Here is an 18,995-nt window from a genome sequence, read left to right on the forward strand (position 1 = left end):
TTTTTTTCCTTTGTGAAAACTTGATCTATCGCCGAGTCATGTCTGTTTTAAACGACACGGAAAAAGAGATACGATTGTCGATGCATTTGATGTGTCGGCCGTTATTGTGTGGTGTTTGCTTTCTTGATCTATTACGGTCTCAGCGATGCCACACAGCCCCCAAAAACAAAACAACAACACACCACTGTTAATGGAGGGGAAAAGGCAAGGAACAACGCGAGGTTAATAGACATTTATTGTACGTAGATACGTTTTGATAAAGAGATCGTCATACATTGGTTGTCTGTCTCTTATCTCCCCCTTTTTCCTTCTCGCTCAATCCAACGTTCCAACGCGTGTGTGTAGTATACATTGGGTCAATCGATTTCCAGTACCACCGCCACTGGTAGTCGCCTCCTCAAAACAATATGTTGTTGAAATGCGTCGGCCATTAAAGAAACACTGCCAGACAGTCCTTTATAGACACACCCACGCCTGCCAAATATAAGCGTGGGTGGAAGAATGGCATGTACATGTACACGTACGAAGAAGAAATAACAAAAGCGAGAAAAGAATCAGAAACGCGCAAGAATCTCGCGATCCAATCAATATCGATCCCGAATATTTTCTAAAAAAGAAGTTCATTCCTTTTTGTTTTCTTCTCTCGATTCTCCCCCTCACCTAAACAAACAAACAAACAGCCGGAGGCAGTATCCAGCATCCTCGCTGTTTTCATTATTATTTGTTGTCTCTTTTTCCTTTAAAAAAAAAAAAAACCTTTTGTGTCGTCCAATGACTGACGAGATGAAACGTCGTGGGGAGCAAACGCGGCACCAGCGCGTCACTCCTGTCATATCATCGGGAATAAATAATAAACCCTTTTGACTCTCTCTTTCTTTCTCTACAGAATATATATATATCTGTATGCTGAGTGCACGAGTAGTATAGATCGTGTTGGGTTGGTTTGCCGTTCCCGTGGTTGCAAATCGAATTGGAAAGGGGGGTGACGTCGCCGGTATTAATATAGAAACGGTAGAAGAGAGATAGATATAAAAATGAAATCGATTATTTGCGGCTCACGTTGCTAGATCTCTGTGTGTGTGTGTGTGGATGTTATAAATATATTATATGAACACTTTACAAAACATGAAAGAGAAACGAGCAGGAGGGATGGGGGGGGCACGTCGACCACATCAAAACATTTTCAGTTCATTCATGATGTATAGTAGTTACATGGCAACAACATTGATATACAAAATCTTGATATAATCTGATGGCCGAGGAATGAACAAACCATGTAGGCAGAAGAGGCAGAAGAAATACACACAAGAGATGAGAATAAGATATTCATAAAAATATCACGGAACAAAATAGAGAGAGAGAGAGAGATCCGATTTGTCTCTTTTTTACTTCTCGGCTGGAAATCGGCGATGCTTGGGAATGTTTTTGTCAGGAACGGATAAGGTTTTATAAATAGATATGAAACCAACAACAACACATTTTCAAAAGAAAGAAAAGATATAGGAGCTAGAGATGATGCATCATAGAGAGATCCTGACATGTACACTGAATGCGCAGTGTGTGTGTGTGTGTCTGTGTGTATTTATTCTGGCCACGACGACGTCCGTGCGCACCGGACGATCCATTAGACGAGTTGCCCGAGTTGTATGTAAGTATAATACACGTCCGGCTTCCCAAGGACATATTGTAAAGGCCGGACAGAGAAAGATAGAGAGAAAGAGCTCACTATTAACAATCGGCGAGTGCTTCCTACATGCGATCCTTCTTCCATTCGAAGCCGGATAGATCAATTTAAAGCCTGGGGTAAAGAAGAAGGATTTTATTTGTTTCATGTGTGTGTCTATAAGTCTGTGTGTGTGTGTGTTTGCGCGCTTTTATTTTGTCTTCTTCTGTCAGACGGCCGTAACTAACGAGGGAATTTGCTGGACGCTGGGCATGGACGAAGCGCTACTCTTGCCAAGGATTTCTTGCTGCTGCTGCTGCTGCTGCTTGCCGCCGAAAACAGCTGGCCATCGACTGTTGGCCGCCGATCCGCCGGTTGCTGTCTGCTGTTTAGTACTTCGCGACATGACCTTGGAGAAGGAACACGTTCGCCTCCGCCGGCCGCTGTTGTTGCCGCCGGACGGCTGATGCGACAGAGTCGGAGGAATGAGCGGAGTGGTCGCCGGCGTCGACTGTGGGGCGGATGGCGTCGCCGGAGTGACCAGAGGCGCCGGCTGCTGCTGGATGAAGCGGGAAAAAGACGAAGTGGCCGACCGGCGTCCGTAATCTTCCAATCCGATGTCGAAGAAATCCAGCGACGGATAATAAGCCAGCGGATGGTTGAGAGCCTTTAATTCCGCCGCGGCCACGGCAGCTGCGGCGGCGGCGGCTGCGGCGGCCGTCGTCGACGTCGTTCGCTTCTTGGAACGGCCTCGATCACCGCTACTTGACGTCGTCGTCGAAGAGCTGGGCTGATGCATTTGGATAATGTTGGAAGAAGACACACAAGTGCTGGCCTCTCCACTCCACGGCGGCGGCGGATTGGCTCCCGTGACAGCGCGCGAAGGCGAAAGCCGCCCAGGATTTTCCAGGAGCCGATTGGTGGACGTCAAACGGGTCTCGGAGATGGTCTGCGAGCGCTGGCGCATTTCGATCTGGTGGAGGTCGACGTGTGACGACGACGACGTCGAAGACGATGGCCGTCGGTCCAGTGAGTAAGTGCAACAAGCTCCCGGAATGGAAGCCCGGGGCTTATGATTATGACTCTGCTGCCGACGAGGTTTGCCCAACAATGGCGAGGGTACAGCCGCCGGGAGAACAACAGGATGTTGTGGCTGCTGCTGGGCAACGCCGCCCGTTTGGCTGGCTAATTGAGCCGTGATGATTGTCCCGTTGTTCTTGGTTAACAATCGGCAGTCGGTGGAGCCGCTGCGCCCTCGCCAATTGACCACCGTCGCCTGGGCCAGCGCCATCACCGTCATGGGCTCGTCCGATCCTTTGCGGGTCGGTGAGTCCGTGCTGTTGTTGGTCACCAGGCTGCTGGATCTTCTCGAGAAATTGACGGCGTTGGAATTGCGCCTCAATCTCGCCTCACCCGACTGCGGGTGGTGCAGCTGAGACGACGTCATCCCGCTGACGCCCAGCCCGCCCATCACCAGAGGTGTGGCGATGTCGTGACTGTTGTACCGGGTCGATTGTCTCCGCTGGTGTCGCAACGGACAGAACAGAAGCAGCAGAACGCGTCCGGCTTCCCTCTGGGCCACTTGATTGCGATAGACGTAAATGGCCGGACTGATGAGGACCTGTTGGTCCGTACAACAACAACAAAGAGGCTTGTAAAGAATGACCGCACTCATCCGCCGGAAGGACGGATGTTATATTAGATCTCTAACAATAAAGCCAAAGATAAGAAAGAGATTGAGATACATACGTTGGAGAAGGCGGCCAGTCGAGCCAAAAAGACTCCGGCGGAAGCGGCTGTCGCCGAGCGAGTGGCTTCCGCACGGTCCAGAGTGCCGGCCGTCGTCGTCATCAGCGACGGATGAATTTGAAAGGGCAGCAGCCAGACGAAGAAAGGCAGCCAACAGCAGGTGAACGATGAGATGACCATGGCCGTCGTCCTCAAAGGCCGCCCTTGCTCGCGCCAGAACAGCGTCAACAGTTGCTGCTGCATCCCGCTTAACCGCAGCCAATATCTGCGCAAATCATTTTGGGGCGTCGTCGGCGTCGGGCGGGCGCGCATGAATAAAATCATTAGTGAGCTGTGAGATGCGGAATCACGACTTTCTAATCAATCCCACCCCCCATGTGAATATCGCGTAATAGGAGTATATGGTAACCATTGACGTCAATGCCAGAAGGAGTTTTACATTTTTTTTTTAAGTCTATGGGGGATTCGAGTCAGTGGGTACGAAACTAAATACAGCCAAAAGATCATTGCGCAAAATAAACTGAGCTGGAGGCAAGTGCACACGCGGGATTAGCTATATAAAGCGGTGGGTACCCGATCCCAACTGATTTACCGTGTGCTGCGGTACTACATGTAACGGGTTCGGTTTATTGATTTCCTCTCTGTATATTCATTTCCGAAAGGAAAATTCAATTACAATTTCACAAACAGAAACTGTGGGCGGCGTCTGTGTTGGACAACTTTTGATTTGTTTTCTTTTGCACCGCCGGCGTCGTCCACACGGCGCGGCAGAGATGATTCGATCAATGGCGTTCATCAACTTTGATGGCGACCACATTTCGAATACAGATCTCGTCTTTTTGCCTTCTGTGTCAACATTTGCCGGGCCGGGGAATGGCGCAACTTCCGCACAGCCAATGTCTCGCGCAAAACTCTTCTTCCCAAATAACGTGCGCGCTGATTTCTTTTTCACCAAATCGACAACTTTTTATTTCGCAAAAGAGTTTCTCCCTTCGGCAAGAGTCTTTTCTCTTCTGTGCCAAAAAGGAAAATCACCAGCAGCTTCATTCACTCCACATCGCCTTTAACTAAAAAAAAAAAAAAATAACAAAATAAAACTGGCGTGTGTTTTGTAAAAGAAAAAAGAGAACAGAAAAGATTCCATCTGTATATATACCCTGCTCGGAGTTGTTAGCTAATAATACCAGCAGTGACCTTGGCCAATCGATGAGCTGCCCCCCCCCCCACCACCAGTGCTATAATATAGTATAGTATCAAGTGATATGGTTTTCACACAGAGTGGCACGTACGCCAGAAGTTGTCGAGAAGAAGAAGGTCTTATTTATTTATATTTTCCTAAAGTCCGTCCACAAGGCAGAAATGCCGTGCGGCGCGCTCTTGTGTATTATGCAATACGACCGAAAGTCGGCGATAGTCCATGTCGCGGTCTATTGGCCTCCTATCTATCTATATGTATTCGCTCCATCGCCCGAAACTTATTCCTAGTATCATTGTTATGTATAGTATAAGAGTATATATAAGAAAGGAAAAGCAGGATTTAATCTATTTATGGTATATCTCTTCTTTGATGCTATTTACCCCCAAAAAATAGAATAAAATAAAAAGAGCCAGTAGGAGAATCCGCTCGAGAGCGCATCCTCTTTTACCCTTCTCAATGTCATCGGTTGTCATCCACCAAAGAAGAAAAAGAAGTTGAACAACATATTTATATGTATAGATTGGTTTGGTTACAATATACAGTTTGATCTGAAAAACACTGGCTGAATCTAAACCGACTTTGTCAAGTGTCTATAATTATTTGCAATTCAGCTTGTGCTCAGGAATTTCCAATTTGACTTGATCGATTACCAGTTGACCACCTAATTTCACCCATTCTCTTTTTGTAGGATATTCCATCATCCGACCTTCGCCGAAAGACGCGGTTCAACATGCAAAATAGTCATCGCTCATAGATTTGACAATCAATCGATGGCGTCGCCAACTCCAGCAAACAGAATAAGGAAGAAATAATCTCTCCCCGACGCTGCTGTCAAATGGAGGGTGGTGTCGAGTGAGTAGAGTGAAAGCGTCGTCAGCATCAGCGTCGTGGCTGGAGACAAATCAAAACCGACGCAAAAGAAATGTGAATAAAAGATAAAACGTTGGCCGGGCAAAGTTTCTGGAGCGTAACAAGTCGTTGTCTTGCTCACATCTCGTGTTTCCTATTTTTCCATTCGTGTTGCGTACATGCATACACGACGATGTATATACAGCAGCACCGCGCGCGTGACGTCAATTTCTTTTCTTTTGAACTGCCAGCAAGAAAATCTCTACTTTCCTTCCACCCTCCATTCTGGTCCAGGTCGATCCCTTTTTCGCCACTTGCTGGCCGTGATTTTCTTTTCTTTATTCTTCCTCCTCTACTTTCCCGTGACGCCCTTATATACGTATATGTTTGCCACCACCAATCTGAGATTTCAGCTCAAATGAATGTTGCACATAACAGGAATTCTTTTTACCGGGAATATCAAATCCACTCAAAAAGAAACGCGTCTCCTTCTTTTTGGCTTTATTCTTTTTTGATTTTGTGTCCCTGGTAGTACTGCGCACGGGCGGGAGTTCCCGCAAACAAGAAATATTTTTCCGCCCGTCTTCTTTCGTGTAATACTACTTTAAGAGGCCTACTACTACTTGATTAATAGCTTTGTGTTGCTCTATGAGAAAAACCTTCACTGCGGCTAAAGTCAAAAAGTGCCGGGCAGAGAAGAGAAGGGGGAAATCTTCATCAACAAGATCGAAAAAAGGTGGCGGCCAACAACCATGTACCGACGCCTAAAGGCTAAAGTAAATCTCCCTTTTTTGTTTGCTGGGTGGCAAAACTTTTCATCTTCTTTTGGCACGTTATGGGTAGACGTCGTCTGTATCGACCCGGGGTCTGCTGCTGCTGTTTGGGCCTGGCGTTGGGTTGCGGGTTATATATTCTACGTGCCGAAGGATTTTCGCGAGAGTGCCACCGTCGATCCTTTGGTATGGAGAGGAGTATATAGGGCCTTAGCCTTTTTGCCTCTGCTGCTGCTGCTGCCGTTGTTGTTTGATGCGGCGGAAGGAAGGGAGCCGTGACGGAATAAGTGGAATGACAGATATATGGGCGTAAATAAAAGGGCACAAACAGCAAAGGAAATCGCCAAACAGCAGCCGGCCGGCCGGCCCTCCTGCATATACATACAGCTCGAGCACAAACAACTCAATGTATGCTGCATGCAGGAATGCAAAAACAAAAACAAAAAAAAAAAAAAAAAACATTCGAGCCGAATCCACGCACATAGTCATTCCTTTGCACATTTCGTGGAAGCGGGTGAGGTGGCGAATGCATTCGAGTATATAGTCTAGACGCACATCGAGATCTTTTCCGTATTACTTTTGGCAAGAGACGACGACCTTATTTGGTATTGCGGCAGAGAAAGCCCCAAAAAGGAATCAGCTCGATCCAGTTGTAGTAGTAGTATTAGAACTGCCACCGCAACTACATAGACAGCGAGCAGCTAGAGCAGCTATAGCTTAGCTGCTGGCTGGCTGGCTGGCGACGCCTTGGTAGTAATCGAGTTCACAGTGACTATGCATCAGACAGATAATTGAAAACACCCCTCGCAATCCAATTCACGATCCCGCAGGCTGTTCCATGGAATTGCAAATGCGAGAGTCGCTGGGCTGTGTGAAGCGCCGACTTTCGAAAGGAGGGAAACAAAAGGCGAAAGCAAAGGAGAAGGAAAGTGAGTGAAGGTTCTATATATATATGTATACATGTATACAGAGCAGCATCAGCAGACGAGAGAAACTCGGGATGGCATCAACAACAACCGGCATCAACTGTCGACTCTATAGATCCGCGCTGCCAGAAGAAACAGACCCCCCACCCAAAAAAAAGAGAGTCGAAAACGGGAAAAGATGAAGAAGAAGAGAAACAAGAGAAAAATAAATCTAAATATAGACATCTAGAAAGAGAGAGAGAGAGAGAAAGCGAATGCAAATAATATAAGAATATAAGTTCCACACGAGATATGACAGCGCGCAGAGTGAATATAAAAAAGAAGGAAATAAAAAAATATAAGAACGCGGGACCGGGAAAAAAAGGGGGGCCAAAAAGAAACCCGGGGCTTCAAGGACGGGCAAAGAGTTGTAACCGCTCAAAGCGGCTGCAGCAGCAGCTCGGCATCAGTGGATCGATAGATGTATGTGGAATAGAAATGCCGGGCGGGCCGCACACACACCAGTTGGGAAAGCTTTTTGTCGTGGTGGTGGTGGTGGTGAGGGCGCAGCTATTACTCTGCTTGTGTGTTCTGCATTCGTGCAGTTATATGCTGACGACTGGCTGCTGTTGAAGGTCAATCGGACTACAGCAGGGCCGGACTGCACAAACTGGACAAGACGCCGGGCGGAGCGGCGGTGGCGGTCGATGCGATTTATATAAATTTCTCCGTACACGGAATAGTAACCTTTAGAGTCACGTGACCTGACATCCTTTCTCAAGGTCCAGTTAGTATTGTGTGTGCGATCCTATGGATAGATCGCGGATCATTACCGTGCCGGAGCTTTTCATACAAACGTTCAGATCGGAAATATAGAAACACGCACAAACGGCAGGGGGAAGAGTGTGGGGCTAATTGGTTGCCATTAAATTGTGTGTGTGTTTATATAGACGGAGGCTATAGACACAGCCTGGGTATCACACGACAACACAACGGACGCGTCGGCGGCGTCGGCCTCCAAATTATTTGCTTGTCTATACGCATTCAAACAACAACTACCAGAACAACAAAAAAAGGGACTCGCACGCGACATTAAACACATATCCGTATAGTCTCCCTCGATAAATATTCACACACAGTTGTGTGTCAGTAATAGTACATAGCCAAATATGAAGTCGCTTTTTTATTTTACTGTTGGGCAGATGACTATTTTCAAATATCCCGCCAGAATCTATTTCTTTTTTTTGTCTTTTTTAAACGAAAAGTTGAGATTCTTGCTCTGCCGCTTGAGCCTGTAATCCTCTTTCACTTTGAGAGCTGCCAAACCTGATGATCTCCCAGTGAGAAGAAAAGAAAAAAAGAAAAAAAGGGAATAAGGAATTGAAGTTTATATTGACTCGAGTTCAAGAAGGCGCAATCCTCTCTTCAAACACAAGATGCTTGACTCATGCAAAACAGAATGAAACTGTACAGTTCCCCTGAATGGACGAAGAAAAAGAAGAAAAAGAGAATCAGATTTGGTGAGAGCGCAGTTAGGAGTGGTTTGGTGATGTTTGTCTTGCTTCTGTTTGGCCTCGCCAATCGAATCACAATAGATAAAACTCACTGGGAAATGGGAAAACAAAAAGGAGAAGAAGAAGAAGAGGAAGAAATCGACTGTGATTGTTTTTTACCCTTGGAATTTATCTGGACGACCCTTTTCTTCACGGCCCATTTATTAAAATACACAAACAGTCACTGATCTCTCTGTGAATGCACACGCGGCCTGGTAATATATAAATGGCTTGGGTTAGGAACTGAATGGAACTACTACAGCCCTGGAATCCCTATGCGCATATCCAAAATGTAGCTCGTGTGTATTACTATAGCGGGGTCGCCGTATGTACATAGAGAACCTCAATTGGCACAAACGACATTTTGGCTTTTCTTTTTTTTCATTTTCTCATCGACTCCCGAATGTACAGGAGATTGAATGGCTTCCCATGCTCCCGAAACCGTCCTCGTCGTCCTTTTCTTGTAAATTGAAGATCATCATCGATCCTTTTTTTTTCGCCCGAGCTCCGTCCTTCCCCATTAGCGTGGAGCAACAGGAAATTCAAACACACAACAGACAATCGCAAACTGAATGAGTCGAAAGAAGAAGAGAAAGAAGGAGCGGCGTATAGCAGTCTCTTGTATATCTCTCTCTAGAGCGTGATTGCAATCTCTATCCAATCTGGTGCCACTCGGCGAGCTCGTCGTCGTCGCCCTTTCTCTCGGCGAGCTCATTTGCATGTAAACGAGCTACTGAATAAGTCGTCGCCGACGATCGTTAACTTGGGCTAATGGTCACGAACGTATTTCTTCGGCGTTATCTCTCTACCGTCCGTCCGCCCGTCCGTTCCCCCGCCCTCGTTTGCCATCGTTAATTAGAGACACAGTCGCATTTCCAAAACGTGAATCAACGGCTTCGTATCACGATCTTGACGAAATCGATCGCCCACCATGGGATATGATGAAATTAAAAGCACTGGAAAAACAGCCGGTATCTCTATGATGTAGCCTAGGCCTATATGCTAGTCTAAACGTAACACAGAATGACAGAGCTTTGATTATTGACTGCCGAGCAGAGCAAAGCAGCTGAAGCACACAACCAAACGCAGAAGCTGATGCTTGAATCTCTAACGTAATGATCGATCTGTCCGATCGATTCCGTCGACTGACTTTCGGTTATATGTGCTCCTCCCCGTGCCTCTCATTAAAGTTTAACAGCGTCCAGCTCTCTGTCGGACACGTTCCAGAAGCCTACGCCATCAACGAGTCCGCCTAGCTACTTGAGTCTATATGGCGTCCACCGGCTCCTTTTCAATCATTTCCGATTCAAACTTGGAAGTCAGTCGACGTTATATCGATCGATCGTGTCAATCTATGAAAAAAAAACAACGGCACAGCTCACAGCTTTGTCTTTCCATCAACAATAGAAGAGAACCGCTGCTGTGTCGATCTATAGAGAGAGAGAGAGAGAGAGTCGGACATTGGGTAGAGTACAGCCTGGTCTTTTGTGTTAGTTGGCTGCTATGCCGGTAACGGACGACGAGAGGATGAAAGACGAGCAGAGCACCTGCTGACTCTGTTGATGACGTCCCGTCACGAGCAGAGAATATAAGGCGTCGCTTTTCTCTTCTCCATTCAAGTCGCCGGCCATCTGACGATGGGGTTTTTCACGGCTGATAATATCCAGCGCACGTGTTAGGGGAGGGGGGGGGCTACGTCTAATTGCGTCATTTCAAAGTGACAGGGTCGACAAACGAATGGGCCGCTCCCATTAGAGGATCCTTTTTCTCATGAAGACATGTCACTAATGACGGGGAAAAACTGCAGTCAACCGGAGGGGGTCATCAGCCCAACCCAGGAGCAACTCGAACTAACGCCTTCAGCACTGTTGCGCTTCTCGATGATTACATTTTGAGCTGCTGGATTATTTAGTCGACCGTGTTTTCTCTATATACGTTACCTACTTCATAGAGACTCTCTCCGGTGTATTGTATACCGTATACAGTGGGCAGCACACCTACCCCATCAGCACTCAACTACGGCTCTTCTTATTTCTCTAGCTCTCTCTCTCTCACCCATTAATCGATTGAGTGCTGTCCACCCTCCTTCTGACGCTTTAGGGTATTATTATGTGGATATGAAATTGGATTGGCGCAACTTGAGAACTGGTTAGAGAAAGCTGGAAACTCTATCTCTCTCTCTGTAATTTTGTTTTCTTTTTTCGTGTAGGATGATATCACTTTTCCAAACACCTTCTTGGACAATAGACTATAGAATGTAGTCTCGATTTTGTTTGTCATTAAATATTAGGAATTATCTCAAAATATTTAAGGTCTCGATTGGGGTTAAGGCAACTTGATTCCAGGGAAATCCCCCCTGATGGCTGATATGCTGACCCTGTTTTGACCTCCTTTTGATATTACTCATATTAGGCATCTATCAGATCAATGAGGATGTTTCTTTGGCTCCGGTTTCCGCCGTTACCCGGCAGCAATCGATAATCCAAAAGGGACGTTGATGTTTCAGCACCAACAGTCACTGACACGGACACTCTCAATTGATACACACACAAAAAGATGATGGAGACGTACACACAATATGTATAAGGCATCGCCCAAGGGAGCTGGAAGCTACAAATAGAAACACTCTCCGCGGGTGTGTGTGTGTACACCGGAAACGGCTGAGGGTAAAAGAAGAAAAGAGCAGCGGATCGATTTGGCTACGCACCTGTTGCTACGAAGCCGCTGCGGAGTGGAGGCCGAGGCGGCGGCCGTGGCGGCGGCCAACAGGCGCGCCGATGCCTGGTTCTCCGAGGCGAAAGCCGACGCCGTCGTCGTCACCGACGTGATGGCGTCGGCCAGCGTCGGCGGATGAGCGGTGGCGGCGGCGCCCGTCGCTCCGTAGGAGCTGACGGAAGGCTCGGCGTTGGACGAAGCCGTTGCGGCCACGGTGGAGGCGGCGGCGGCCGCCGCGACGCCGACGATTCCCTCTGCGGCGTTGGCGTTGTTGTTGGTGTTGGAGCAGAGCGACTGGCGTCGGGTGCGGGCCGAGTTCTTGAGGGCCGCCTCGTACATGCGCAAGTAGAGCCAACAGAGGGCGGCCAGCGGCCAGACGAAGCCGAACAAGATGAGCGAAATGCTGTAGCACAAATTCATCAGGTATTGCTGCTGCATCTGCTGGTCACGGCCGCTCACGTTGCCGTTGCCATGCAGCTCGCCGTCCAGCAGGCCGGTTGGAAGCGACTCGTTAGTCACGAAGGTGCCGCCACCGCCATCCCTGTTGCCCACGGACGAGGTGACGACCTGAGGCGTTGTCCGCATCACGGGGGCGTAGTGTTGCAGGAGGACGCTTCCGGCCCAGACGGGCGCCGAAAGAATGGCGGCCACCAGCCACACTAAAGCGATCATGGCGATACTCTTCTGCCGGGTGACGATGATGCTGTAGTGAAGCGGACTGTTGACAGCCTAATAATAAATGTATACCGAACCCACCGGATTATAGATAAGTCAAATGGAAAAAGATCAAATTATAAGGAGATGCTATGGAGGCCGCAGATCGACTAATAATAGGTAGATGCCTGTCATGAAATTATGATTTGATTTCCTATACTATATTCTGTGAAAGATCTATCATCCACTATTAGTTATATTATTAGACCGCCCTTATAGATTTTCCAATTATTCTCTGTAATCGATTGATCTGCTCTAAGTAGAGTGGTGCGGGATATAGAAATCCCGTATTTGTCCAGCAGCCACTACATAATAGATCAAAAAGGGTCGGCCATTGTTGGGCCATCTGAATGGGATAGAGAACATCCGTCCAGCAAACAACCGCTGGCCAGACGTCGGTCTCCAACAAATAAATAGGCTGCGCGTTTTGTGTCATCATCTTACGTAGTATCGATCGAGCGAGATGAGCAGGATCGAAAGGACGGAGGCCAATGAGACGAGAACCGTTAATCCGTCGAGCCCTTGTTTGTGCCAATGCCAGGAACTAAACCACGAAGAAGTGGAGTCATCGACCAGCAGCAGCCGTCCCATCAGATAACTGACATCATCTCCAATGCCGCCGCCGACGCCACCGACGCCGTCGACGCTACTGCCGTCAGCAGCAGCACTTAAACCGCCGCCGACGCCATTGTCCTCCTCCGCCGCCGTCGCTTGGTCGTGATGATGGTGATCAAGTTGGCGGTGCCCTTGAAATCGCTCTTGTTGCTCCTGATGATGCTGATGGACGGGCTTGATCAAAAGTTGATAGACATGACCGGGGATGCTCACGGCTGCCGACGTCAAATTGGCCATGATTAGACTCAAGACGAACCTGACGATATACGGAGACAAATGTAATTAGCCAAAAAGGACCAAAAAACCAGAAAACAAAAAGGCCAAAATTATTAATCAACCGCAGCGCTCTGATAAAATCTATAGGAAACTGTATCAATGAGAAAATCTCGGCTAATTTCACGAAGAAAGGGACCCGCGTGCAATAAACAGGGCACCTGGGCAGTTGCCATGGGAAACTGGGCTAGTCAATTTGTCATTTTTTCCTATAGGATTTTCAATAGATCCTTCTGTCTTGTGTCCAGTGATGTACACGAAGCGACGGCCTGATAATATAAGGACTGTACACAGTCAAACCGGCCATGCGATGCTGACAGCGAGGAATAACGCAATCACGACATGAGGTATATTACACTGGCAATCCTCTTTGCCTGTGTATAATAAGATCCTACGTAATACGTACGTACAGCAGCAGTACTACTACATATACATTATATAGACCCTGAGTCTCTTTTATATGTAGACTGAGCCGGAAGGCGGAAGAAGACGGTCTCGCTAGCGAGATGGACTATAGACTCGATCGGTCCTGGGCCGAGATAACGCATCGAGCATCGCATCGAGCGCGCTTATTTTGACAGCAGCATAAAAGAGACGGAATAATCAACGAAACTTCCCGGTTGTGTGGCAACTCCACATTTCACTTCGAATTTTCAAATTGATTGACGGCAGATTTAGATATAAACTTGAATAGAAAAAAGAAAAACAGGATAAAATAGATAGGATAGGAAATATACCTATATAGTATACTAGCTGCCGTAGCTGCCACTGGCTGTATCGATTGATTTATCAATCGATTACGCAATCATCCTTCTAGAGCTCTTTACAATCTCCAGCATCTTCTCTTCCACCGTTGCTCTTTGACTCGGCAAAGGAAACTTTTTTTTCCACCAACCCCAGCAGCAAGCAACCGAGAAGGGTGGAAAAAATAAGAAGCCATTTCCCAACCGTGTATAATGCGCCCAAGAGATGTATATATAAGATCCTGCTGGCGCTAGCTATTTAGCATATGATTTTCACATACAACAGAGCAGACGAGAGCAGAGCTGTAGGTCCGTTTTCTTTTTTAATATACTATAGTGTATAGTCTGAGTTGGACGTGAAAACGTTATATAGACACAACTTGCCATCATGGACTGGCTGTGAGAGAAGAAGAAGAAGAAGAACTGATGTCTGCTGCTTTGGCTTTTCATTCCCGTAGGACCTTCTTCTTCTTCTTCTTCTTCTTCTTGGCTTTTATTCTTCTTTCGTCCTTCTGTTTCCTATGAGATATCCAACCAAGCGCGTTTGCCTTCTCCGTCTGTCTGTCTGTCTGTGTGTGTGTTTTCCCCAAAAGATTAATATGTACATAAAAAGCCCGGCGTGAAATATTCACGCCGAATGATGAAGAGCAGGGCCCAGAAAGTGACGGAGAACCTGTCGTGTGGCGCCCAACTCAAATGCAACGGCCATATAGGAATTATAAAGATGAAAAAGAGATAGACGTGCCTATCATCATCTTGTGTGTACTGTATATACTACACAGTATACCGAGGAAAATTGGAAAAGGTAAACGAAAGACAACATATAATAATATATCCAAAACGGTCGAGCGGAAAAGTATATAGGGCTTCTCACTCTGTCATCTTCCTTATTTGACGCCAGCAGCCCGACATTAACTCGGTTTGCGCGAACTTTTGCGAGCCCAACCCCCCCAAAAAAAGGAAAAATCTACAATATATCCTTCCGATTATATCTTCACTTTTTCTTCTTTCTAACTAATAAAAAGGGGATTATGCGCGGAGATAGCTGCAGGGGTGACAGGGCCAAAAGTCAATCCAAGCGACGGCAGCGGCGGGGTTTATAGATTGCACGGTGCCGCCAAGGTCAGCCAGCACGGCCATTGCATCAAGCCTTTCGTAATATTATCGAGCGAGGTGGGCGCTTTGACGACAGAAGCAACACACACGTACATACACACACAAAAGGGCCGATAATCATCGCCAGCAGCTGCTTTCATGCGCCAGCCAGCAAGTCAAAGAGAGACGAACATTTTTGCATTACACGTTGAACTCTGCTCAAGACGAAAAGAAAAGGCCCAATCCCGCGCCATCTTCTTCTTCTTCGGCTGTGTGTATGTATATGGACTTATTTTCAAGAGTATATAGGATTGCGGATCCGGATATCACACAACATGTCTATACGCCCACTATATAGCTAGGCGAAACAGTCTAGATGTGTGTCTAGTAAATACGTGGGCGTTGTCTCCTCTTATTCCGTCCGTCCCGCGCTGCTCCGCACGGGATGACGGCGAAAGGCAAACCGTCGTTATTGATAGTCTATCGGATAGACCAGCAGTGTACTATAGCTCCCCATCGCCTTTTTCTATATGTACTACTCTCTCTCCGCACACACTCCAACCCAAAAGAATGGCGAATAAAAGGGAGAAAAAGAAAAAAAGAATGAGATCCTGTCCTACATACATGTATGGGGGACCCGGTCGGGACTCCTCTCTATATTATATAGACCGTCGAAAAGGCGAGTGCTTATATTCATTTCCGTAGCTATTCCGGACTCATCATCACTGCACTGTCCACTGCGTTTATCTGTCTACTTTTTTTTCTTTCGTTTTTCATTCAGCCAGTCGCTATAGTGACAAATAATATGAAGAATTATTATGTTCGTCTATAACGCGAAACGCCCACGGAATTACACAGTGCGCTGAACTGTGTGTCCTTTTTTTTTGGCAGCAGGGATGGGTATGGGAGGGTGCGGGCCAGCATTAGCGAATCAAGTCAAATGTCCGGAAGAGAAGAAAATTGTCTTATTGTTCGTAGGCTGGAAATTGGTTCTGACCATTTTTCGTTTTTTTATTTTTAATTTTTGGGTTGGAGGGGGTAGACGGAGCGGGGATAAATGATTTAGCGTGAAAGGGGGTCGCAAGCAGACGACAGATGGGCGGATTTATACATCTTTTTATTTATTTAACTGACCGGTTGGAAATTGTGCGGAGAGATGGGCGACGATAGAAAACGGCGAAGACGAGAGCGTTGGCGAATGTTCCCAGTGCCGATATGAAGACCAAAACGGTCAACTGGAGGGCCACCAATCCGAGTAATGGGTCAGCGCTGTCAGTCCCGCCATTGATGACATGGTCGCCGCCGCTCTCCTCTCCTCCTCCTCCTCTTCCAGCAACGCTGTCTGAACTGTTGCCGTTGGCAGTTCCGGTCACTGGCGGTCGATCGGTCACAGAGTACGAACTCCACATCTTTTTCTTCTCCTGTACAACAGCAACAAGAACACAAGCGTCAAAATTGTTTTTTGGGGGAAATCAAATAACGTTGACTCAACTTCAACGCCGACGTGATTCAATCAGATTCCTTCAACAACAGCAGCAGCATATCACAACTTTCCAGCCATTTTAATGAACGTGAAATATTGACAATACAAAACGACACAAAGTTAGTTGTAAAGTGGCAGCCAAGGCAACCGAGAGGAGAACCTCATTAGCTCCTCTTATTCGTTTTTTCATTCCACTGACGTGTGTGATTTCTTGCTCCGGGTGGCAATAAAAATAAGACGCGGTCGTCGCAGACGCTATCTACATAATACACACATAAGTTAGTCTTTTCCTATATATCGTGTCGCATCTTTTCTTCCGATTGAAACGCGTTCACACGATCGAAATAAATAGGAAAAAAGAGAACGGACGACGAGAGTCGAGTCGTCGGCGGGGCTCCTGTTTCTTTCTGACTTTCGTGTCACACCGCCAATTGGGTCTATCACGCCGGCGAACGGAGATGATGACGGTTCCTGCCGCTGCTGTTGATGTGTGGAAACAAGAAAGAAAAAAGACTCGTTTCGCCATCGCCATGGAAACGCAAAAAAAAATCATGTCAGATCTCACGATGCGCACACACAGAGCAACTAATACCCTGCACCGATCGGGATCCATTTCTAGGAGCCACGCTTTAGTTTCGCTCCTTTTCTTCAAAAGATAGATATCTCATTGAATTCAACTTACTTTTCTTTTCTTTTTTTTTTTTTACATTTGATTTTTAATGAGAACGATATCTATGGGCGACGATGGCCTTTTAATAAAAATTCCCTTTTTTTTTCCTTCTCGCCATATAAAGAAAAGGGACGCGCATTTTCGCCAATCGTCCCGGATGCCGATCCTGTCCGGACCGACGCTTGAATTCAAAGTCGCCCCATTCAGTTGCAATCTTTTTTCCTTTTCCCTTTTCTTGTCTATTTTGGCGCAGCGCATCCGGATGCCGACGACAAGAAAGAAAAGATGAAGGAAAGACCGGGATGAAAGTGGAACGCTTTTTTGGGGGATCAGAGAGAGAGAGAGGAGCCACACCAGTGATAATACGCCAGACACAATGAAATCAATCAACTCGCCCAACGAAATTGGCCAAGTTGACAGGGGCGGCCGAAATATCCAAGTCAAAAAAAAAGAAAGAAAGGAAAAGAAAGACGACGGGCAAAGAAGATGTGCAAAGGAGAAACGACTACGACGACATGCAGCATGCATGCCGTTCGTAGAGATGACGATTTTGCGGCCATCCTTGCGAACTAAATGAAGCGAAGCAAATTGATGGAAGCCGACGGGCTGGGCTGGGCTCTATATAATTCCTATTCATGTCTATAGAATATAGCGTCTTGGCCGTAAACTGCAGATCCCGCCCCGATCTATCCGCAAATTGCGTGCGCTGCTCTCGTCTCCAACCAGAGGTGATGTAATGCGCCAGTGGGGAATTGAAACAACCGAACTGGCAAACTTGATGTTAAAGGTAGTAAGATCATTTATTATATACTTAATAGCTGCGCCGAAAACAAAAGAATCAAAAGAGAATCGAGAAACAAGAGGGAATCCGTCTAAATGCAACCGATAGCTTGCGCTGCATAGTAGCAGCCATCCAATCATCAGGAAATGAAGAAGGGGCTTAATTAGAATGAGAAGACATCCAATCCGGCGTGACAGGAAATAAGTTCGTTGCTCCAACAGATGCCATGAGTCTAATGCTCGACATCCAAACTAGATGTATCCTATACGTAACGTACCATCTATCCATTTACCACTGCTGATGCCACTGCCACGTAATTTCATCCGCCACAAATAAGGCTATATACCATATATAGTTAACGATATAATGATGACAATAATCTATACACACGCACACGCACAAAAGAACAAACATTTCTCCAATCGAATTAGCTCTCCGTTTGCAAGAGAAAAGCGGCTGCCATCAATATCCGTCTCTGGCTCTATATAGTTTCGGCCGGGCTATACATATAACAATAGATCGGCACGTTGGAAAAGATCAGCTCAAACGTCCACACACCAACTTACCAATCGGCGACTTTGGCTTCACGGCTAACGGTGTTAATCATGGATGAGGTCGACGAGCCGATTCCGGTTGATGTTATTCAGAGAAACGAGGAGAAGAAAGAAAAGACAAACAAGCGGCGCACTTGACGTGATTATTCAGAAACGAAGGACTACAAGAGAGAGACGGGAGGAGCGCGTCCGTGACCAGACGTCGCCGACTGAGAGACACCGGGAATTGAAATCCTCTTTTTGACTCGTACACACACACACACACACGCACATACACACACTCTCTCTTTCTTCTCGAGTCCGTGCTGTGTGCTGTCGCTCCTTCTTCCTCTTTTGGATCGTGAAGCCGCGTCCCTCCCTCCCTCTCAATAATCCAGCGATTCCGCACATGCTGGATATATACCCTACACTATACACTTCGCTATACGGCAGCTATACTAACATGTCACGTCCCCCCACCCCCCATCCCTCCCGGCCGACGCAAGCGCAGAGTCGGCCAAAAAATAAGCAGTACGCGCCACGTCTGAAATCCCGCTCCCGCATTAAATCGTGATTATACGGGACTTGTAGAGTTGCTGGGTCGTTATATGGAAAATAAATCACCCGCATGCGATTATTATTAACATGCAAAACTTAATATATTTACGCACGCGAAAAGAAGA

The 18,995-nt window shown here is 46.9% G+C and overlaps 1 protein-coding gene across 1 annotated transcript; it reads right to left on the reverse strand.

Annotated features, from left to right (window-relative positions):
• Nucleotides 1-1,096: 1,096 nt before the first annotated feature.
• Nucleotides 1,097-18,526, reverse strand: LOC124327002. The gene is made up of 6 exons (XM_046785780.1): nucleotides 18,346-18,526; nucleotides 15,980-16,266; nucleotides 12,564-12,990; nucleotides 11,398-12,134; nucleotides 3,413-3,677; nucleotides 1,097-3,284 (listed from the first exon to the last, which is right to left on the reverse strand). Exons 2-6 carry the CDS (start codon nucleotides 16,252-16,254, stop codon nucleotides 1,893-1,895), a joined length of 3,096 nt encoding a protein of 1,031 aa, XP_046641736.1. The 5' UTR covers nucleotides 16,255-16,266; nucleotides 18,346-18,526; the 3' UTR covers nucleotides 1,097-1,892.
• Between the last annotated feature and the right edge of the window lie 469 nt (nucleotides 18,527-18,995).

This window comes from Daphnia pulicaria, chromosome 2 (genome assembly GCF_021234035.1).
Source record: "Daphnia pulicaria isolate SC F1-1A chromosome 2, SC_F0-13Bv2, whole genome shotgun sequence".
NCBI classification, from domain to species: Eukaryota; Metazoa; Arthropoda; class Branchiopoda; order Diplostraca; family Daphniidae; genus Daphnia; species Daphnia pulicaria.

What these genes read in the sequence shown, in the direction of transcription:
- LOC124327002 (XM_046785780.1), bottom strand. Translation starts at nt 16,254, where the DNA reads ATGTGGAGTTCGTACTCTGTGACCGATCGACCGCCAGTGACCGGAACT. An exon ending in TCTCGCTCGATCGATACTAC is followed by an intron (nt 12,135 to 12,563) that starts GTAAGATGATGA and finishes ATTTATTATTAG; the next exon opens with GCTGTCAACAGTCCGCTTCA. An exon ending in CAGCGGCTTCGTAGCAACAG is followed by an intron (nt 3,678 to 11,397) that starts GTGCGTAGCCAA and finishes TGATTTGCGCAG; the next exon opens with ATATTGGCTGCGGTTAAGCG.